Source organism: Mustela lutreola, chromosome X (assembly GCF_030435805.1).
Source record: "Mustela lutreola isolate mMusLut2 chromosome X, mMusLut2.pri, whole genome shotgun sequence".
In the NCBI taxonomy this organism is placed as follows: domain Eukaryota; kingdom Metazoa; phylum Chordata; class Mammalia; order Carnivora; family Mustelidae; genus Mustela; species Mustela lutreola.
In genome coordinates, this window is record NC_081308.1 from 76,059,513 (window position 1) to 76,084,415 (window position 24,903).

Here is a 24,903-nt window from a genome sequence, read left to right on the forward strand (position 1 = left end):
CTGATGCTGGCATCTAGAGCAATTTGCTAAGTAAATCAACCCAGGTATCATTTGATTGCCTTTCTCACAAACCTGACACAGTTGACAAATGCTTAGAAACAAAATCAAGTATACAGCTGGACAATTGTTTAAATAATAGTGATATCAACAAATCAGTTCCAAGACAATCTTCAATTTCTTGGCATATATGCAAAGTTTTAATATTAAAAAATAGGAAACCACACCTGAAAGGCATCAAAACACTTTTATTTCCTCTGAAAACTTACTGCTACAGTGTGAAAATTATGAGTCATATTTATGCCTTTGAAATGCATATAAGAAAGTTAACCTAGATAAATTATCCAGTATCAATAGCAGTAAATAACTTATTTATAAAAAAACTGTTTAATTCCTGCCTTAAAGGATCAATACTACTCAGTGATCAAATTTCAACAAAATTTTTGAGGTTTTTAAGACTTTAGACAAAGGGCTGCTTTCTTGGGAACTATAGCTATGACAGAAGTTATAATCATTAGCATGGCCATTATTTTAGATAAAGGGCTGCTGATCTCAGAAACTATCATTCTAGAAGTTAACCATTAACATGGCCATTTTACTATGGGCAACTAAATATCATCAGGGATGGGGAAATTGTAACTCAGTTTTCCTATAGAAAAATACCTACATTTATAGTATCTACCTACCCACCTATTTGCTTTTCTGGGCAGGCATACCAACTAGATAAATAAAGACACAGCAGCAACATTGGGTAACTGGTTTTCATACAGATCACTAAATTGAATGGTTTTATCATTTTTGGCTAATAAGCACATATAACTAAACATTTTAAACTCATGAATCAAAATTTGTTGATGACAATATTAAAAATTTTAAATCAGTTACTGAAATTTCTGTAACATATACAACATGTTAACTTTATTCATGTAACTTCAGGTTTATGGTTTTAAAACAAAACCAAAAGATTTCTCCTTTTTTGGCTTAAAACTATGAAAAAAAAAAGATTTGCAGTAATTAAGATAGCTGAAAAGAAAGCTTTTAGAATAATTTCTGTTAATTCTGAGGCAATGGGGTATATCTAAAGTTCTCTAACACAATGTTTTTAACAGTTGTATAATATTTTAATCATGACTAATCATATTCAGGAGCTTTTAAACACTTAAATAGTATTTAATAAATAATGTGGAAGAGAGATGATGATGCTGGCTAATGGATAAATTACAGTACAATATGGGTTGAGTCATGAGACCACAGAGCATTTCCTTCCTTGTCTATATATAGATAGCTGCAGTAAAGCTATCATAGTCTTTTCTAGTTACTAGTCTGGGCCTACACTGATTGGTTGCTTACAAATGTGTATGCTGCATTCAATAGGCCTTAACTCTTATGACTATAACAAAGTACAATATTTTAATTGGTGCAACTTATTGCAATTGTATTCGGACTCAGTACTTTCATATAGTGGCACCTTTTATATTGCTTGTATTGAGGGGCAGGGCCAATACCTGATGCTTCTAGGTATGTACTGTACATTTAGGACATGGCATAGTTGAATTTCAGGAAACATGATTTGATTTAGGAAAGATCTGAATCTATAAAACAAAGTGAATTATAATGTGATTCTACTATTCCTGATTTGTAGGACATTACAGAAGGGGGAAGGAGAGGAAGAGAGAGGGCCAAAGTGGTAGGAGATAGGGTATACAATGGGAAGAGAAGTTAGGAGCAGCCTGAGAGGCTGGGAAAGTTTTCCTTCCATCCAGATTTAGTTATATCCACAGGGGATTGGAAAGGTGAGGCAAGAGCTACCTGCCTTGGTTCTTTCCAATTTCTATGAATCTATGACCTGACAGAGCCAGCTTCCTTTAAGATTGTCTCTGAAATCTGGAGAAGTCATAGCCTCATTGCAACTATGTGCTTTCTACTGTAGCAGTGGCTCTCTCTGATTGGTAATGTAGGCCAGAATGTACAACAAACTTTTTACATATTTAATTATTGAAATAAATCCAAACTATTGCTCAAATTGAACAAACCATCAGAACTTGGCATCTGGAAAAATTTTAACAGTCACTGTCACTGTAACTAGATTTGCTGGCTATGTATAGCCCTAACATTTTTGTGTTAAGTGTATTAGGGTTTACCAACTGTCATATTGTATTCAGAGTCCTTAGTGGTTCAGGTTTACCTAGCAGAAAAGGAATATGAAGAATTTATAGCGTGCTTTCCTTTTTAAGATTCAAAACCACAATTCCATGTTACTATGTTTACTAGTCTATAAGACTACAAAATACTAATTTAGGAAACAGGTCTTTTTTTAAAAGCTTAGTTGCAATAAAAACATTGTGATCTTTTGTGTTGGGGGATTGAGAGCAAGCAATTATTTGCTGCATGAGATTTTTGATATTGACCTCCAAATCAAGGGGAAAACAACTTTTTCCCCCTAGAAATACCATTCTAAGGATTGCACTGCTTTTATCTTCAAAATTATTCTCTTACAGTAGGCAACGTGTAACAATTTCTACCTTACATATGGAGAAAGTGAGGGATATAAGTTAAACAATTTGTCTAATATCATTAGGATAGTTAGGACTAAATTGGATCCATATACAATTAGGCTTTAGTTACCTGACTAAGCAGAATTTCTGCATACTAATGAGCATATCCAAATTTTTCCTTCCATTTCTTCAGTCCTAAAATGCTTTCCTAGTGTGTAAATGAGTCACATTAAAAATATCACTAACAAGGGCGCCTGGGTGGCTCAGTGGGTTAAAGCCTCTGCCTTTGGCTCAGGTCATGATCTCAGGGTCCTGGGATCGAGCCCCGCATTGGGCTCTCTGTTCAGCAGGGAGCCTGCTTCCTCCTCTCTCTGTCTGCCTCTCTGCCTTCTTGTGATCTCTGTCTGTCAAATAAATAAATAAAAAAATTAAAAAATATCACTAACATTAAAAAATGTTGAGTAATGGACTCATGATTTATAAAAATGTATACTTTAATACTGCCATTTTCAATAATTCTCAAGATAGGAAAAAAACCAAACAAACCTTTTCCAAACACAGGCTCCTGCCTAGATCACGATACTTAAGCTTTCCTCCACTATTTACATGTGCTTTTATCATTGGTGTCATCATGCCCATACCCATAAAGAAAACAGAATCAAAATAATAAAAAAAATATTTTTTTTCTTTTTCTACTATTATTTTTATAGATTTTATAGATTTTTTTATTTTATTAATTTTTTATTATTAAATTAATTTAGCCAGCATATGTTGCATCATTAGTTTTTTTTTTAATTAATTTTTTTATTTTTTATAAACATATATTTTTCTCCCCAGGGGACTAGAGCGTATCATGCTTAGCGAAATAAGTCAAGCAGAGAAAGACAACTATCGTATGATCTCCCTGATATGAGAAAAAAATATTTTTTATAGGGAATAGGTGACCCGATTTTGAAGATGTGGCTTTCAAACAAAGATCCAAAGCGGTAAGAAAAAGCTTTCTGAATATGACAGAATTATTAACAATGCATAGGTACACTTTCATATCCATAGCTACCATACCCCTGGGAGCCAATCCATTTATATTTATCTGCTAATTCTACAGGTTTGGTATCTTAAAGCTGGCAAGCCAATGTGCTTTTTAAGTGTTTTGTGTTCTTACAATGTCCTCTTTAAGGAAAATCCCCTTTTGGATTTCTATGACCTGCTTCTCTTGGTAATTATGTATGTCAATTGGCTGCTATTTTCTAACATTTTTCAGTTCTTCCATGAAGAAGACCCTGAGGCCAGGAGGAATTTCCAAAGTGGGGTATTCAATTTGTTGTATATCCATTATCGAGAGTCCTCCTCTGGATTTCCCAGGCTTGTGCTTTCCTTGGGAGTCTCTGAGTTAGCTTCTGGTATGACACTGAATTCAGAAGCCTCCGGTTGTAAACTGTCCCCATCAATGATAATGTCTTCAGGATTTGGTGGAGGTGGACAGAAGTCTTCGTTGGGGCAGATTAGCTGGAAAAGTGTTTCAGCCTGGCAAGGGAAGAAAGGACACAATAGTTTCTGGATATCAGCTTAAAATGTATATGCCTTTCTGAAATAATTTAAGAAAATGAAGTATCACCCTTGAAAATTTATTTTAAGTTATAGAACTTTATCAAGTATACATGACCTTCTAAAAATCTGCTTTCAGAATTCCATGACCTCTCCAATTCTATGCATGCATTCAGGCCCACCCCCAAATATATCAGTACTTGCTCATATTATCAAGTGTTAGATAGCTGAGAATTTAAGGACATTCATTCTACAATGTCTGCAGAAATGTAATTTCCCTTAATATTCTTTATGTAAATTCCCAATAGAGCCTATCTGTGATAGCTATACAATCAAACTTAGCATGTAATATTTTCAACAAGTCATTATTAAAAATCAAGAAAATTCTTCACTATTTGTTCAACTATTTGCTTTTCTGGTATAATTTAACTCCCTCCGGGCTTCATGGAGTATAACATGGTGTTCAAGATCATGTACTCTGAATAGGTGGCCATGTGCAAATTCTGGCTCTGCCACATAGTAGCAATACAGTTTGGGGGAATGCTTAATCAACTTCTGAGCCTTGCTTTCCTTGCCTATGAAATGGCAGAGACCAAGCCTCTATATATGGTAGCTGTTATCACCATAATAATAATCTAAGTTAAAAGGTCAAGATTTTATCTTATTTTCAAAGATTTTATTTATTTGAGAGACAGAGAGCATACACATGTGAGTGTGAACAGTGCGGGGGGGGGGGGAGGCAGGCGGGAGCTGGAAGAGAATCTCCAGCAGACTCCACCAACACTGGCTGATGTCGGCCTATGTAGGGGCTGGATCTCATGGACCTGAGTTGAAACCAAGAGTCAAAGGCTTAACCAACTGACCCATCCAGGAGCCCCCAAATGTCAAGATCTAAGATGAGTTTAGTCTGGCAGGGTAAGAGAGTAAGAAACTGAATGTGATTTTAATGAACAACACACACACGCGCATGCGCATGAAAGCAAATGTGACAAGAAACATTGATATTCTATTCTAAACATATCCTTACTTTTATTTAGATGAATACAGTTCATTGTTAGATAACGGGTCCCTGCTACACTAGGAAGCTTGTACTCTCTCCTATGGTAAACAGAAGTCATTTAAAGAATTAAAGTATATGCTTATTTTAAAGGCAACAATGGTTTTCTGTACCACTTTAATCCTTCTTCCTAACGTGCACATGAAGTCATCCCTCAGGCCAGGATTTTACAACTATGGTCCACAGACCAAATCCAGCCTGCTATTCTTATAAAAAAATGTTTTACTGGAACACAGCTACTCTTACTCATTTATCTATTTTCTGTGGGTACTTCTGCACTGTAATGGCAGGGTTGAGTAGCTGCAGAAGAGACAAAAGGGGCTGTAAAATCTAAACTACTTACCATCTGGCCATTTGCAGTTGGTAGACTCAGGTGGTTTGGTCCATCAGATGATTAAAAGTGACATTTCTTGGGAATGGGTGGAGGAATACTAAACAGAAACTTTTGACCTTTGATATGAAATTGAAAGGAGGGATAGAGAGAAAAATACTTTCCTTCTTTAGTATAATTCAAGGGTATACTTTTTTGGACATGCCATTTTACTGTGACTATTTTTAAACTAAATACTTGAGATGCCTGCTTTACTCTCCACCCCAGGAACTCACTACAGGTCTTTGCTGGAGACACAGCTCCTAGAAGCAGGAGGAACGAGGTCAGAACCTCTATCTCATCCTTTAATTCCTCCTTTTGTCATTTACCTCAACCTTGTCTACCTATAGAAGTTCTCCCTCCCTCTTAATTCCTTTCACTCTCTCCATGCAATCAACGGCCAAATCCTGACAATCTTATCTATTGGTTCTTGACTCCATTTTTTTTCCATCCCTATAGATATAGCCCAGGCATACATCGTTCTTCCCTTAGACAACTGCAGCATCTCAGAACTGGTCACCCTGTATCTAGGGTTCCCCCATGCAATCCATTTCCATGATGCTTTGGGGGGGGGTCTATGGAAATAAAATACTGGTTATGCCATTTTCTGGTTTAAAACTCTTCAGTGACTCCCCATTTCTTTCTTTTTTTTTTTTTTTTTAAAGATTTTATTTATTTATTTGACAGAGAGAGACCAAGCAGGCAGAGAGAGAGAGGAGGAAGCAGGCTCCCCGCTAAGCAGAGAGCTCGATGTGGGACTTCATCCCAGGACCCTGAGATCATGACCCAAGCCGAAGGCAGAGGCTTTAACCCACTGAGCCACCCAGGCGCCCCCCAACTCCCCATTTCTTAACGGGCTAAAAATCCAAGATCTTTGCTATGGCATACAAAACCCTACAGGCCTATTCCTCTGGCCTTTTCATTTACCCCATCCCATGTTCACCTTTTCAGACTTTTGCTTCACTAATAATTACTTATGTACACTTTGTTAAACATACTAGGATGTTTCTATTATGGATTGGTGCAGATGCTGGAATGTTTCAATTATCTTCCATTTGTATGAGGAACTGCTGCTACTCATCTTTTATATCCCTCTCTGCAAAGTTCTTTGACTCCTAAAAAGAGCTCATGACTCCTCTGTATTATTTTTGAACTTTGGATATTATTCTATTATTGCATATACTGTACTGTACTGTACTGTTGTTTGTTTATATGTTCTTTTCCTTTACATTCCTCCAGGGATGACAAGAACTGGGTTTTAATCAACTCTGGATCCTTAGTTCCTAGTGTGGAGTAGTATCCATCCCAGTGTACATTTTTTAAAAAATGACCTAGGGGTGCCTGGGTGGCTCAGTGGGTTAAAGCCTCTGCCTTCAGCTCAGGTCCATGATCCCAGGGTCCTGGGATTGAGCCCTGCATCGCATTGGGGCTCTCTGCTCAGCAGGAAGCCTGCTTCCCTTCCTCTCTCTCTCTGCCTGCCTCTCTGCTTGCTTGTGATCTCTGTCAAATAAATTAATAAAATCTTAAAAAAAAAATAAAAATTTAAAAATGAACTAAAGAACTTCTAAAACTGTATATTATAGAAATGTTGAATATAAATATAATAATTATTATTAATACTACTATTTTACTTTTATTTTAGTTTCTCTGTGTCTCACACCTTGTCTCCTTTTTGTTACCTACCTGTAGGATACATTTTCTCCTGTACCTCAGTCCCTGTGGCTGGATTCCACACTTTTGTTTCCATATATCCTTGTCACAATCTGCCTCTAAGGACTGCTAACCAATTGCAGGCTGCTGTACCACCCTTATATGTTTTCTACCTGCTTGTAGGTACTCTCATCATCAGCCTATCTGCCACTGGCCCTCACTGATGCCAATTTCCTAGAGCCAGTCTCCAGCCCTCCCCATCTCCTCTCCCTAACTGCTGGAACCTTTTAGGGTAAATGGCCATGCTCTGGAAGGTCTATCTAATACTTCTTGGTCTGCTGCATTTCATTTGTCAACGAAGCCTCAACTGCAAGAGTTGTTGCAAATACAGGTTAGTTTAGAGTAGTTGTTAACTATTAATCCTTTTTGTCCCCCACTTCTTTTTTTTTTTTTTTTTTTTTTTTAGAGAGAGAGAGAACATGAGCAAGAAGTGGTAGAGTGAGAGGTAGAAAATCTCAAGCAGGCTTCATGACCAGCATGGAGCATGACTGAGATCAGGCCTGAGCTGAAATCAAGAGTCAGATGCACAACTGACTGAACCACCCAGACACCCCAATCCTTCTCGCCTTTTTAAGCCATAAGGCAGCTTAAAGAGTAGAGAGTTTCAGGTGGTTAAAAAAATTAAAAAGGAATAATTTTATTGTGACTTGGTTTTTTTCATATTGGTAAGTATAGAGAGAACATACTGAGTTACTGAAGACATTCCTATGTTTATTTAACATACATCTAGACAAAACAAAATAATATTTTGTCAATCTAGAAGTTTGATATATTTAGGAAGTATTCACATTAACAAGATGAAAGTAGCACAGCACACTAGGTCAATATAAAAGCACTGGGGTCCAACAGACCCAAATTTAAGTTCTGGCTCACAAATTTACCAGATCTGTGATCTTTGGACAAGTTATTTAGCCTTCTGGGGTCTTAGTTTCTGCATCTGTAAAATGGGCATGTCACGGATACTTACCTCATAGAGTTGTGAGGACCAAATGAAATAATATATATGTGATACTTGTGATATTGTCTGGTACACAGAAAATGCTCAGTGAATGTTAGGGGTAGAAAATGTGATACCTAAAATTTCCCTCTCCCTCAATGGCATGGAGATGGAGAAAATGAATGATATTGCAATATGTGTGCAATGTGATGGGCCATATGATCTATAAAACTAGTCTTCAACTTATAAATTCTGTTATAAAGTTATAAACAAAAAGTTATAAACAAATTGCTAATATGCCATAAAGACAATATTCTAAATGGTGGTTAAGCTCCTCACATCAGCCAATTTAAACCATTTTAACCTGGAATATAATACAAAGGGTACATTACTGTATACTTATTGTTCTTATAGTAGTGGCACCTCCTAGGAGACACGGGCTCCTGAAGGAGGAGTGAGCTATCAATCATCTTGGGAGTGCAGAACTATAAACTGTCTGTTCATCAGTATGCATGGGTAAATGAGACACTATCTGTATTAAGATGTATCATATGTCAGTTTTAGAAAGAAAAAAAAAATACCTGAAGTAACAAACTATAAAAACTAGCAAGACACAGAATCACAGTTATCACTTAGGTTACTTATGCTAGCACCATTGTGGTGATAATAGAGAATGTCTTGGTGTACTCCTCCTGCAAACAACTTTAACTTGTAGTAAACACAGAGCACTTTATATTTATAGTAAGTTTTCAAATCATACATAGTTCCATATGAACACAAGGGAGACAGGTCTATGTTATTCAACATCTATACATTAGGTAGCCTGGGTGTTTCAGTGGGTTAAGCCTCTGCCTTTGGCTCAGGTCATGATCTCAGGGTCCTGGAATCAAGCCCCGTGTCGGGCTCTCTGCTCAGTGGGGAGCCTGTTTCCCCCCACCCCATCTCTCTCTGCCTGCCTCTCTGCCTACTTGTGATCTCTTTCTTTGTCAAATAAATAAATAAAATATATTTTCTTAAAATCTATACATTTACAATAGGAAAAGCAGATGCAAACTTGCTAACTGATAAAATAAAAGCATTTGTTTAAAAAAAAAGTCTCCAGGTGCTTATGTTTGCTATACAAAGCCTATGTGATGTTCTAAGAGCTTTTGTAGACAATTTGGAAAACAGAAGTTATCAACTAGGCTGAACATAGGATGGACTATTGGAATTAGAAAAAAGCTTATTTAAATACACTGGCTATTTGTAAATATTATTACTGATGCCCTTTACAGTAGGTATTATTTCTCCCAAAAATGATGTGAGGTTTAAAACTATATAATGATTTAAAACTACTCATATTTAATAGTATATAATTAGTACCAAAAGTAGCATTATTATTGTTTTATACTATGATAACACAAGTTTATCTTCTTGGGAAGCAAATTACCTCATAACAAGATTATCCTTTAATTATAATCTTCTAGCTGGTAGTTAAGATCACATTAGCACTTGTATAATAAGCCCTTATATAAAAAGTCTTCCCATTTTGGTCAAAAACATTAGTCTACTCAGGAACAAAAATGAACTAAGCTAGGGGTGCCTGGGTAGCCCAGTCAATTAAGCATCCTACTCTTGATTTCAGTTCAGGTCATGATCTCAGAGTCAGGAGATGGAGCTCCGCATCAGGCTCTATGCTCAGTAGGGAGTCTGCTTCTCTTCCTCTCCCCCAGCCCCTCTGCACACACATTCTCTCTCTAAGATTAATAAATAAATCTTTTTTTAAAAATGACCTCAGCTATCTGGCTGAAAACATGTTGGCAATTCTGCTTGGAGAAAAATGGAACAGCAAAGCAAAAATGCCTTGGTCATTTTAAGTCACAAATGTAGAACTTGAGAGGGTGCCTGGGTGGCTCAGTGGGTTAACTCTGCCTTCGGCTCAGGTCATGATCTCAAGGTCCTGGGATGGAGCCTCACATCAGGCTCTCTGCTCAGAAGGGAGCCTGCTTCCTCCTCTCTCTGCCTGCTTCTCTGCCTACTTGTGATCTCTGTCAAATTAATAAATAAAATCTTTTAAAAAAAATGTAGAACTTGAACAATCTTGGGTTCCTATTCAACTGATTGAATGATGGATGACTTCCTCTTTTGATATCACTGGTTGAATAGGACTATCAAGGATCACCATTAGGCTATGAAGATGAGAAACAAAGAATGAAGCAAGAAACTATAGATACATGGGGTCATGGCATTGCTACTATGATTAAAATTAAAGGGTCAATGAAGCCATTTGTTCCTATGAGATCCCTGCCACTAGTTGGATTGAATCTTCCATCTGTGGTTTAAACGTTAAATTATCCACTCATTGATTCAATAGACAGATATGCCAACTGTATCTGTAAAAAGTTTAGACTTGTGCCTCTCTCTCTCTCTCTATATATATATATATATATTTTTTTTTTTTTTTCTGTTCTTTTCTTCCTGTCAGGTCAGGTACAGGTCCTGTCAGCTTACGCTGTACCAGTTTATAGCACTGCCCAGAAGAGCTGTCACAAAATTCCACCTTGATTTAACATACCCCTCAGCATGTATGACACTTTTGGGACACCAACTTGTGTCAAAACATTAAAGGAATCATGTTAACTCTGAAAAACTTTGTTACACGTTCTTTTCCAAAATAAGAAAATGCTTTAAGACCATTTAAAAATTATATTTTGTATGTGATTACTTACTTAGACTCCTTTTGAAATGACTCAGAGGTTAACAAATAAATGCGGTGAGTATATTTCAAAATAATAAAACAATTGGCCAACAGTTTAAATTAAAAGCAATATTTCTCAAGGGGAGGAGTCAAGATGGCAGAGAAGTAGCAGGCTGAGACTACTTCAGCTAGCCGGAGATCAGCTAGATTAGCTTATATAAAGATTGCAAACACCTGAAAAACCATCGGCAGATTGAAGAGAAGAAGAACAGCAATTCTGGAAACAGAAAAACAACCACTTTCTGAAAGGTAGGACTGGTGGAGAAGTGAATCCAAAGCGACGGGAAGATAGACCCCGGGGGGAGGGGCCGGCTCCCGGCAAGCGGCGGAGCAACGGCGCACAAAATCAGGACTTTTAAAAGTCTGTTCCGCTGAGGGACATCGCTCCAGAGACTAAACCGGGGCGAAGCCCACGCGGGGTCAGCGTGGCTTCAGGTCCCAGAGGGTCACAGAAGGATCGGGGGTATCTGAGTGTCGCAGAGCTTGCGGGTATTGGAACGGGAAAGCCGGCTACAGAGACAGAGCCGACAGTAAGCTCACAGCTCAGTGTTACATTGAAACGGTTGCAGGCTCGGTGAGCTCGGAGTGCGGCCGGAGGTCAGGCAGACGGGAGTAACTAGGTGCTGTTCTCTGAGGGTGCACTGAGGAGTGGGGCCCTGGGCTCTCAGTCCTCCGGGCCGGAGACCAGGAGGCCGCCATTTGTATTGCCATCCTCCAGAACTCTATGGAAAGCGCTCAGGGAACAAAAGCTCCTGAAAGCAAACCCGAGCGGATTACTCACCCCGGCCCCTGGCAAGGGCAGTGCAATTCCACCTGGGGCAAAGACACTTGAGAATCACTACAACAGGCCCCTCCCCCAGAAGATCAACAAGAAATCCAGCCGAGACCAAGTTCACCTACCAAGGAGTGCGGTTTCAATACCAAGGAGAGCAGCAGAATTCCAGAGGAGGAGAAAGCAAAGCACGGAACTCATGGCTTTTTCCCTGTGATTTTGTTTTTTACTCTTGCAGTTAATTTAATTTTTTTCTTTTTCAGTTTTTTTTTTTTTCTCGCCTTCTGGTAAAATTTTTTTTTTAACTTTTACCTTTTTCTTTTTTAACGTTTTTAAACTAGTTTATCTAATATATATATTTTTTCTTTTTTATATTTTTCTTATGTGTTTTCTTTTTTTAAATTCTTTTCTTTTCTTTTTTTTTTTTTCCTTTCTTCCTTTTTGAACCTCTTTTTATCCCCTTTCTCGCCTCTCACGATTTGGGATCTCTTCTAATTTGGTTAAAGCATATTTTCCTGGGGTTGTTGCCACCGTTTTAGTATTTTACTTGCTCCTTCATATACTCTTATCTGGACAAAATGACAAGATGGAAAAATTCAACACAAAAAAAAGAACAAGAGGCAGTACCGAAGGCTAGGGACCTAATCAATACAGACATTGGTAATATGTCAGATCTAGAGTTCAGAATGACAATTCTCAAGGTTCTAGCCGGGCTCGAAAAAGGCATGGAAGATATTAGAGAAACCCTCTCGAGAGATATAAAAGCCCTTTCTGGAGAAATAAAAGAACTAAAATCTAACCAAGTTGAAATCAAAAAAGCTATTAATGAGGTGCAATAAAAAATGGAGGCTCTCACTGCTAGGATAAATGAGGCAGAAGAAAGAATTAGTGATATAGAAGACCAAATGACAGAGAATAAAGAAGCTGAGCAAAAGAGGGACAAACAGCTACTGGACCATGAGGGGAGAATTCGAGAGATAAGTGACACCATAAGACGAAACAACATTAGAATAATTGGGATTCCAGAAGAAGAAGAAAGAGAGAGGGGAGCAGAAGGTATACTGGAGAGAATTATTGGGGAGAATTTTCCCAATATGGCAAAGGGAATGAGCATCAAAATTCAGGAGGTTCAGAGAATGCCCCTCAAAATCAATAAGAATAGGCCCACACCCTGTCACCTAATAGTAAAATTTACAAGTCTCAGTGACAAAGAGAAAATCCTGAAAGCAGCCCGGGAAAAGAAGTCTGTAACATACAATGGTAAAAATATTAGATTGGCAGCTGACTTATCCGCAGAGACCTGGCAGGCCAGAAAGAGCTGGCATGATATTTTCAGAGCACTAAACGAGAAAAACATGCAGCCAAGAATACTATATCCAGCTAGGCTATCATTGAAAATAGAAGGAGAGATTAAAAGCTTCCAGGACAAACAAAAACTGAAAGAATTTGTAAACACCAAACCAGCTCTACCGGAAATATTGAAAGGGGTCCTCTAAGCAAAGAGAGAGCCTACAAGTGGTAGATCAGAAAGGAACAGAGACCATATGCAGTAACAGTCACCTTACAGGCAATACAATGGCACTAAATTCATACCTCTCAATAGTTACCCTGAATGTTAATGGGCTAAATGCCCCTGTCAAAAGACACAGGGTATCAGAATGGATAAAAAAACAAAACCCATCTATATGTTGCCTCCAAGAAACTCATTTTAAGCCCGAAGACACCTCCAGATTTAAAGTGAGGGGGTGGAAAGGAATTTACCATGCTCATGGACATGAGAAGAAAGCAGGAGTGGCAATCCTTATATCAGATCAATTATATTTTAAGCCAAAGACTATAATAAGAGATGAGGAAGGACACTATATCATACTCAAAGGGTCTGTCCAACAAGAAGATTTAGCAATTTTAAATATCTATGCCCCCAACGTGGGAGCAGCCAACTATATAAACCAATTAATAACAAAATCAAAGAAACACATCAACAATAATACAATAATAGTAGGGGACTTTAACACTCCCCTCACTGAAATGGACAGATCATCCAAGCAAAAGATCAGCAAGGAAATAAAGGCCTTAAACGACACACTGGACCAGATGGACATCACAGATATATTCAAACAGTTCATCCCAAAGCAACAGAATACACATTCTTCTCTAGTGCACATGGAACATTCTCCAGAATATATCACATCCTCGGTCCTAAATCAGGACTCAACCAGTATCAAAAGATTGGGATCATTCCCTGCATATTTTCAGACCACAATGCTCTAAAGCTAGAACTCAACCACAAAAGGAAGTTTGGAAAGAACCCAAATACATGGAGACTAAACAGCATCCTTCTAAAGAATGAATGGGTCAACCGGGAAATTAAAGAAGAATTGAAAAAAATCATGGAAACAAATGATAATGAAAACAAAACGGTTCCAAATCTGTGGGACACAACAAAGGCAGTCCTGAGAGGAAAATATATAGCGGTACAAGCCTTTCTCAAGAAACAAGAAAGGTCTCAGTTACACAACCTAACCCTACACCTAAAGGAGTTGGAGAAAGAACAAGAAAGAAACCCTAAGCCCAGCAGGAGAAGAGAAATCATAAAGATTAGAGCAGAAATCAATGAAATAGAAACAAACAAACAAAAAAAAACCAACAGAACAAATCAACGAAACTAGGAGCTGGTTCTTTGAAAGAATTAATAAAATTGATAAACCCCTGGCCCGACTTATCAAAAAGAAAATAGAAAGGACCCAAATAAATAAAATCATGAATGAAAGAGGAGAGATCACAACTAACACCAAAGAAATACAAACTATTATAAGAACATACTATGAGCAATTCTACGCCAATAAATTTGACAATCTGGAAGAAATGGATTCATTCCTAGAAACATATAAACTACCACAACTGAACCAGGAAGAAATAGAAAGCCTGAACAGACCCATAACCAGTAAGGAGATTGAAACAGTCATTAAAAATCTCCAAACAAAAGCCCAGGGCCAGACGGCTTCCTGGGGGAATTCTACCAAACATTTAAAGAAGAACTAATTCCTATTCTCTGAAACTGTTCCAAAAAATAGAAATGGAAGGAAAACTTCCAAACTCATTTTATGAGGCCAGCATCACCTTGATTCCAAAACCAGACAAGGATCCCATCAAAAAAGAGAGCTATAGACCAATATCCTTGATGAACACAGATGCGAAAATACTCAACAAAATACTAGCCCATAGGATTCAACAGTACATTAAAAGGATTATTCACCAAGACCAAGTGGGATTTATTCCAGGGCTGCAAGGTTGGTTCAACATCCGCAAATTAGTCAATGTGATACAACACATCAATAAAAGAATGAACAAGAACCATATGATACACTCAATTCATGTTGAAAAAGCATTTGACAAAGTACAGCATCCCTTCCTGATCAAAACTCTTCAAAGTGTAGGGATCGAGGGCACATACCTCAATATCATCAAAGCCATCTATGAAAAACCCACCGCAAATATCATTCTCAATGGAGAAAAATTGAAAGCTTTTCCGCTAAGGTCAGGAACACGGCAGGGATGTCCATTATCACCACTGCTATTCAACATAGTACTAGAGGTCCTAGCCTCAGCCATCAGACAACAAAAGAAAATTAAAGGCATCCAAATCGGCAAAGAAGAAGTCAAATTATCACTCTCCGCAGATGATATGATACTATATGTGGAAAACCCAAAAGACTCCACTCCAAAACTGCTAGAACTTATACAGGAATTCAGTAAAGTGTCAGGATATAAAATCAATGCACAGAAATCAGTTGCATTTCTCTACACCAACAACAAGACAGAAGAAAGAGAAATTAAGGAGTCAATCCCATTTACAATTGCACCCCAAACCATAAGATACCTAGGAATAAACCTAACCAAAGAGGCACAGAATCTATACTCAGAAAACTATAAAGTACTCATGAAAGAAATTGAGGAAGACACAAAGAAATGGAAAAATGTTCCATGTTCCTGGATTGGAAGAATAAATATTGTGAAAATGTCTATGCTACCTAAAGCAATCTACACATTTAATGCAATTCCTATCAAAGTACCATCCATCTTTTTCAAAGAAATGGAACAAATAATTCTAAAATTTATATGGAACCAGAAAAGACCTCGAATAGCCAAAGGGATATTGAAAAAGAAAGCCAACGTTGGTGGCATCACAATTCCGCACTTCAAGCTCTATTACAAAGCTGTCATCATCAAGACAGCATGGTACTGGCACAAAAACAGACACATAGATTAATGGAACAGAATAGAGAGCCCAGAAATAGACCCTCAACTCTATGGTCAACTCATCTTCGACAAAGCAAGAAAGAATGTCCAATGGAAAAAAGACAGCCTCTTCAATAAATGGTGCTGGGAAAATTGGACAGCCACATGCAGAAAAATGAAATTGGACCATTTCCTTACACCACACACAAAAATAGACTCAAAATGGATGAAGGACCTCAATGTGAGAAAGGAATCCATCAAAATCCTTGAGGAGAACACAAGCAGCAACCTCTTCGACCTCAGCCGCAGCAACATCTTCCTAGGAACAACGCCAAAGGCAAGGGAAGCAAGGGCAAAAATGAACTATTGGGATTTCATCAAGATCAAAAGCTTTTGCACAGCAAAGGAAACAGTTAACAAAATCAAAAGACAACTGACAGAATGGGAGAAGATATTTGCAAACGACATATCAGATAAAGCACTAGTGTCCAGAATCTATAAAGAACTTAGCAAACTCAACACCCAAAGAACAAATAATCCAATCAAGAAATGGGCAGAGGACATGAACAGACATTTCTGCAAAGAAGACATCCAGATGGCCAACAGACACATGAAAAAGTGCTCCATATCACTCGGCATCAGGGAAACACAAATCAAAACCACAATGAGATATCACCTCACACCAGTCAGAATGGCTAAAATCAACAAGTCAGGAAATGACAGATGCTGGCGAGGATGCGGAGAAAGGGGAACCCTCCTACACTGTTGGTGGGAATGCAAGCTGGTGCAGCCACTCTGGAAAACAGCATGGAGGTTCCTCAAAATGTTGGAAATAGAACTGCCCTATGACCCAGCAATTGCACTATTGGGTATTACCCTAAAGATACAAACGTAGTGATCCAAAGGGGCACGTGCACCCGAATGTTTCTAGCAGCAATGTCCACAATAGCCAAACTATGGAAAGAACCTAGATGTCCATCAACAGATGAATGGATCAAGGAGATGTGGTATATATACACAATGGAATACTATGCAGCCATCAAAAGAAATGAAATCTTGCCATTTGCGACAACATGGATGGAACTAGAGCATATCATGCTTAATGAAATAAGTCAAGCAGAGAAAGACAACTATCATATGATCTCCCTGATATGAGGAAGTGGTGATGCAACATGGGGGCTTAAGTGGGTACGAGAAGAATCAATGAAACAAGATGGGATCGGGAGGGAGACAAACCATAAGTGACTCTTAATCTCACAAAACAAACTGAGGGTTGCTGGGGGGAGGCGGTTTGGGAGAAGGGGGTGGGATTATGGACATTGGGGAGGGAATGTGCTTTGGTGAGTGCTGTGAAGTGTGTAAACCTGGTGATTCACAGACCTGTACCCCTGGGGATAAAAATATATGTTTATAATAAATAAAAATTTTTTAAAAAAGCAATATTTCTCTAGAAAACTGGCATAACTTTCATTTTTCAGAATATGTATTTCTAACATCTTCCATCCCTATTCCCATAATGGAACTCATAAACGCTCAGTTGCAAATTCATCCTTATAGTCAAGAATGTGAAAATATTGGATACTGTATTTAAAGTACATTTAAAGAAGCTTTGTCATTCATAGGAAAAAATCTGGGGGTATTAAATGACAAAGATGCTTTTCTAGTCTTTTTTCCCACATCCCAGTGGGAAAAAACAATTTACTTTTCCTATCACACCACCTTTTTAACACAAAACTGAGAAACAGCAAAAGCTTACCTGTTTGACTGCATTATCATTTCCTAGACCACTGTCTGGGCCAGAGCAGACATAAACATTGGATGGCAAATCATTGTAAGATTTCCTGCTGACATCTGAAGAATCTCTCATATTGAAGTAAAGAGCCCACAGAAGTCTTGGTTTTTCAACTTCTTCATTTTCTAAATGTAGACATAAATTTTATTCACATCTACAGCACAATAAGCCTGTCAATTAATACAATATGTAGCCAACTACAAAGCCATGATTATATAGTGTAGTAAATCAGAGCTTTGTATGTAAAAAAATAGTCATCTTTATCCACACACTCTAATACATGTATATATTTCAAGCATTGATGACTTTTGCAACCTTAGACAAGTTAGATTTTAAATCTTTTTTTTTTTTAAGATTTTATTTATGTATTTGACAGAGATCACAAGCAGGCAGAGAGGTAGGCAGAGAGAGGAGGAAGCAGGCTCCCCGCTGAGCAGAGAGCCCGATGTGGGGCTCGATCCCAGGACCCGGGGATCATGACCTGAGCCGAAGGCAGAGGCTTTAACCCACTGAGCCACCCAGGCACCCCGACAAGTTAGATTTTAAAAAATTATTTTGATTACTAGTGAGTTACTTAGGTATAACTCCAATTGTGTTCTCTTGGATTTCTATTATTTCTCCAGAGCAATATCAAAGTGCTTCTGAACACATTCATCTTTAAATTATGCCACTGGAGAAGATAATTTTTTTTATGTTTCATATAAACAAACAATCTTGAAAAATTATTTATTAAGTCAATGACCTATACAGCATTGAGAGGTCCAGAAGAGGCAAATCTATAGAGACAGGAAGTAGATTTATGGTTACTTAGGGCTGAGGGAATTGGGGTGAGGGATTACTGTTAACAGGTGTAGGGTTTCTATTTTAGATGATGGGGATATTCTAAAATTGACTGTGGTGATGTTTGAACCATTTGGTGAATATATTAAAAAAACATTGAATTTTATAGTTTGGGTGAACTGGATTATATCTCAATAAAGCAGTTATTAAAAAAGTATATATAAGATTAAGATATTGATACCATAACTCACTAACGCTTTGTCTTACTGGATTACAAAAGTAATGGTAACCAACAACAAAAACAATGTTGTGAGACGTAAAGTTGTTTTTAGCACATATTCTCTCATTTAACAGTGAACATCTATTATGTGTGTTAGGCTTGGGCTAGGAGATAGAGATGTACATATAAAGCAGACTTAGTCCTTAGTCTCCGGATTTTTCATGTTTCCTAATACAGAGGGGCTAGCATACAACAGACATTCAAAGAACAATTTCTATATTGATTTTCATCCTGTTTTCAGGATGAAATCAAGATATAATCAAAGTATGATGTGCTTATTAAAAGGTTCAACCTTATTAATACCTAAAACCTATTCTTTGCTATCTTAATAATTATTTCCTTGCCAGTCTTCCTTAGAAATGTTATAATTAAATTTCCTTTGCTTGAAAACAGAAAATATTGTTGTTAATATATTTACTGACTATAGGATTTTCTTTAGCCTGAATCTGAACCAAAACTCAAATTCTGTATAATGATAAGAACAGATATATATTAAGATTACTCAAGACCGCAGGGCACTTTGTGAATCACAAAGAAAATGCAAAACGTGTAATTATCTAGTTAAATATTTCTTATTGTTAAGTTGGTAATCAATGTAGTGAAATTCATAGCTAACTGCAGTATTCAATTAGTAAGAATGCCCAATTCAGGATAAATAGGGTTTCGTTATATTTAATTTAAAATATCTCCACTACAAGAATACCAAATATGTTATTTTTCTAGTTCATTATGAATAATCCATAATTATTACTGTGATCTGATAAAGAAACTCTGAATGGAAGAAGTGATCCTTTATGAGGTCCCTTCCTAATGCTAAGATCTATGAGTCTAAGGTGCCACTAACTTCATGTGAACACATGACAGACTGTGAAAACTATTTACTGACAAAATAAAGGAACACAAGAACTCATATTTCACAGCTAAAGCCATATGGCTCTTAGTAAACTTACTAATTTTAAGTTTAGTTTCACTAAATCTTATGGGAGGATAATTAAACATACAAACGTATCATTTGCAACACCAGACTCCAGGAGCATTGCAGAAAAGTGGGCTAAGGTCTGGAATTCCTTTAATATTGCTCAGTCCATTTCTAAGCATACATTAAGAGAGTTTATCTTGTATTTCATGAAAGTTACAGCTCAAAGGAGGACTTTAACTCAAAAGAAGTTGGGGAAAATGAATAATCCAATAGATTATAGGAAAGAAATTTCATAGATGTTGAAGCATTGAGAAGGAACCATGAGGAAGATGAAAAGTTGACAAAGGCCGAAGATAAATGCTCTAAATAGAAGGGAGTTATCAGGCTTTGACCTTAAAACCCTCAAAAAGACATGTAATTGCTTCATCTTTCTTGAGGTCAGCTGGAAGGCAGAGATAGTTGAAAAAATAACATGCAGTTTGACACCTGCTACAGAGGTGTCAAAAAAATATTAAAGCTGCTATTTGGCTAGGAATATATCACCAAATCAGGAATAGAAGTGGTTTTCTGTAATAGCTCATTTCATTAATTAGATAGTATAAAGGACTGAACAAGTAATAGGTAATTTAGAAAAAAGATCTTAGGCAAATTAAACTGGGTTAAGTACAGAATAAGGTAGGCAGAAAAAAATCAATGGCATACCAAATACAAGCAATAAATGGCCTACAGTTACAAGCCGTATTTAGGAAGAGACTATTAGCAACATAGCAGAGTAGCATGAGGCCAAGAGTGTAGGATACTGTCACAGCTGTGACCTAGTCTGGATATAACACATGCAAAAAGGAATTAAGATAAGGCATTTGACTTCTGAGCTCAACAATTACCTAACATCCTTATCAGCCACAGACCTCAAAATAACACCTCTAAGGGTAATTTTGTTTTTAGGTAGTTTTGGTTTTTTGAGATGGGAAATGGGCGAGATGGGATGAGGTAATTCCACATGCCATGCACAACCAAGGGAAAAAGAGAAAGAACTTGGTACAGTAATGATACTACATTGTAGACATTTCAAGATATAGTACTAATGAAATTCTTGTTTAAACTCATATAGAAAATCTCAATTTCCTGGGTAAAATTAGAAGCCATTTAGCATAATACCATTGCTCACTCAGTCCTCTGAAGGATATTCTGAAGTCTGAAAGAATTAATCCAGGCTGGTGTGAATGGTGAGCAATTACCTAATTTTCTCACCTGTACAATCAGGTTCATTAAACATAAAACACCTGAATCTTCTCTGGACTAGAAAATAGGGAAGGGTTTAGAGATCTTTGATGTTCTTAAAGGCGGCTAGGAGGTAGGGCTCTTGGAAGTATTGGTACAACTGCTTCTTAAGACAGCATATGTTAAGAGCTCCAGCTCATAACCTTAAATGTGAAAAAGTAAGTAGAAGGAATAGAGGAATACCATTCACAAACCGACTGAAATTTCTGAGATACATCAGCAAAGAAGTACTGTATTTGAGAAGAGAACATTCTCTTTTATGATAAATAAACTTCCTTGCAAGGTAATTAGGCAAACTTTCACAAAGGTTTATGAAGCACAGCACTAAACAAAATGTAGAACTCAAAAAGAAAAAAAAAATAAGCTCAAGCAATGTTATTCCTTTGGCACATATTTTAAAACAATCTATTTTTAGTGCTCTAAAGCATAAAATTTTGTAACACTATCAAGTGATTAAAACACAATAATAAAAGCCATTAATCTATGAAAATAGGTGCTTTTGCTACAGAGAAGAATGTGCTTTAATGCACTAAAAGTTGATGTTGCTCATAAAGTTCTTTTTCATTTAGGCAGGAAAATGAATTGAGCTCTCTTCTCCAGGTGACTTTGCCTCTTTGACCTGCCATGGCCCAGTGCTCACTTTATCTGGTGATTCATTTTCAATAACTCCAACAGTATTTGTTCTGACATTTTAATTAAAATATGACCACTACCTCATCCTGATGATAAAAAGGCCTATGTGTCAGTGAAAACTAGCTTTTCAGTGCCTCAGTGCACCTGAGGACCTCTTGGAGCACATAGTTCTTACTAAAGAATTTCACGCAGGTTCTAAACAATACATCATTTCAAAATGGGATCACTTTAAACATTAAGATTAATGTTTAAAAATCTAAAATGACTAGAGGATTCTAAGTAATGAATATGCAATTTCCTCAGCTTTTTTTTTGTTTTGTTTTTAAGAAAATTAAATGCATTTAAGAAGTGAAGAGCAATGATACAAGGTTCCAATCTAGTATATTATTGGGACATCACAAAATGAAATTTCAGAAACAAGGAAAAAAATTGTTTTTAAAAGCAAGATAATCAAAGCCAAAGATAAATCCATGATTCTACATTAAGTTTGAAAATATTATCATGTATCATAACTTTGCACTCAAATTTTTCACAATAATCCAAACATTTATAGGAAAATTTCCAATGAATAAAATGTAAATAGGAAACAAACTAAATTCCAAACTAAAGTGAAATAAAGTTTCAGATTTCAGGATTTTATTCATGTGGCAGAAAAAGAAAAAGAAATTAATTATATTGACATTAGTTCTTAAAAATCAGTTTTTTTCTGTAAATATAAATGCCCCACTATATACTATCTCTACATTAGGAAAAGAAGACACATAGGAGATGAACTAAAAGAAAATACAACAGGTAGGAGTAAATAAATGGTTGCCTGAATAAGCATAATATCCAAAGGAAAAAAGATGTATGACTCAGTGAAGAAACTGGTCAAGATTCAAGTGGACATGAACATCCTAAAATGAAAATCAACCTCATTTCATATAAACCTCACTTAATATAAACTAATAATATCCATTAGGCTACTTTTTTATCATTACATACAAAATACACTACAATTTGCTCCATTTATACCTACAAGAGCTCCCCTATGATATGAGGAGAAACATTTAGAAATTTATGGTTGGAAAACACTTTTCCACCATGAATAAGTAGCATAGTGGCATATATATTTTGAGAGCTAAATATTTATCACATCACTAGCAAGCTATACATTAAAGGACAATTATTAGAAAGGATTCCTACATTTGTCAATTAATATATCATAATTATTTAAGATAATATTAAAATATTATCTCAATTTTTTTAAATGAAGGTAAACTTTTTCTGATAAAGGTATACTTTTTGTATAAGATCTATAAAATGAAGAAAATTATAAGAAAAAAAAAAGTCCAGGGTGCCTGGGTGGCTCAGTGGCTTAAAGCCTCTGCCTTCGGCTCAGGTTATGATCCTAGGGTCCTGGGATCGAGTCCTGCATCGGGCTCTCTGCTCCTCAGGGAGCCTGCTTCCTCCTCTCTCTCTGCCTGCCTCTCTGCCTACTTGCGATCTCTGTCAAATAAATAAATAAAATCTTTAAAAAAAAAAAAAAGTCCATAATTTCACCAAAACCGAGCGATTTACAGGCAGTCTTTTTTTCTTACACATGTATGTATGTATGTATATAAATGTGTGTCTTTTGCACTTTTACATGTTGTGTGTGAAACATATTATTTTTCCTTTACCATTACAGAGTGAACATTTTCCCATTTTTAGGAAGAGAATGTGCTAGTTTACGTTACTAAAATGTGTAAGGACTATTTCTGAACAGGTTGCAGAAAACGTAATGAAATACCTAAGGAGTAAAGTCGTTATATTACCTTTTCATCATGAATCACTGATGGTTATTCTTACCTATCTCTGTTTCGGTATATGGAGTAAACAATTTCCGCACAACTGGTTCTAAATCTTCTCTTGCTGTTTTAGAAGACGTACAAGTCAAATGAACCAAATCTGTTTAAAACAAAAATATCTTGAGTTCCTGCTTAAACACATTTCACTGCATGATACTATTTTCAAGGCTCTAAACTGGGGCCAGGGGAAATAGAGAGCTGAGCAAGTCATGGCTCCTGCCTTTAAGGAATTTATAATCTAGAGATGGGGAATATGTAAAAATCATAACAATATTCTATATGTGTTAATAGCTGAAATATGTATTAACTATTAATTAAGAGCACACTAAGACCCAAGAAGAGGAGGCAGTTAGTGGTTCATTTTGTAAAACTAGCGGAGTAGAAAAGCTTGGGAAACCATTTATTCATAGAAAGAGCTTAACTTATCCTTATAACATTCCCAAAGAGGATGGATAAAGGATTGCTAAGCAAAGTAACTGTGTAAAAAAGATTGAAAATGGATTATTTATTTACTTAGAGAACATACTTCATATTCTTCAGATGGAAGAATCCATTTAATATAAACTTTACTGATAAGTTAATATATCTATTCATTGTAGGGTTTTCTAAGAAACATTTTCGGGGAACACTGTTGTCTTAGTTTGAGTGATACATATACTCTAAAGTCCATGAATGACACAAGTTAAAGCAGTATATAGTATTTTCAGAAATCCCAAATCATTTCCTTTTTACATTTACATATTCATGGGGCCTGGCCTTGGAGAATGTGTGCATGAGAAAATAAATATCATGCAGAAAAAAAGGCCCTTCAGAGAGGTACTGTAGCCTAGTACACTTAGAATTGCTAAAGGCCAACACACAAATATAAAGGAAAGGCAAAAAGTTCTGTGTACTGAAAGAAAGGATTAAAGGGATCCCTAAATGGGAGAAATTCTTATGGTCCAGGAAAGGGTCTGGGGCAGGATAAAATAAGAACATAAAGAATATATTAGGAATGGTATAAGTACTGAGAAATTCTTTCCCCTCAAACACCAGTAGAAAAGTATACCCACTCCTTTTCTGGAAGTTTATACTAGTAGATTTTCTTTTTTTTTTTTAAACCTAGGAAGACAGTTCAAAGTTTATCACGGAAGTCAACATCAGAAAGAGATTCTCATTATTATAAATCATTTTATTCTAAGCATAAATTGAGGACTCAATAACCTTCTGAGCTACAATAAATTTTGTAGTAAATATTTTTTTCAGGTCCACCAAAAAAATGATATTCTAAGATGGTTTCTACTTTATGTGAGTATAGTTTTTATATGACTGTAAGAGTGATTCCCACTGATCCTGGGATATAGTAAGACATAGGATACTAATCATTTCAAAAGATATAATAACCTTCACAACAAAATTATTTCTAATTAACTAAAGTTTTTCAAATGCCATATCTTTGCTGGGGAGTTTAAACTCCCTAGGTAATTGCTGAATTAAATGGGGGTATATAACTACAAAGATAGAAATCCCTGATAAAACTTGGGAGAATGT

General features: G+C 36.6%; 1 protein-coding gene across 2 annotated transcripts in view; it reads right to left on the reverse strand.

The window, feature by feature from the left end:
• Nucleotides 1–225: 225 nt before the first annotated feature.
• The window catches only part of CHM (CHM Rab escort protein), a 229,309-nt gene continuing 204,631 nt past the window's right edge, over nt 226–24,903 (reverse strand). For both annotated transcript variants that reach the window (XM_059157117.1, XM_059157118.1), the window contains 3 exons: nt 23,375–23,473; nt 17,616–17,776; nt 226–4,016 (listed from right to left, as the gene is read on the reverse strand). In XM_059157117.1, the coding sequence (XP_059013100.1) occupies nt 3,825–4,016; nt 17,616–17,776; nt 23,375–23,473 (452 nt within the window). In that variant the 3' untranslated portion in view covers nt 226–3,824. The remainder of the gene's footprint in view (nt 4,017–17,615; nt 17,777–23,374; nt 23,474–24,903) is intronic.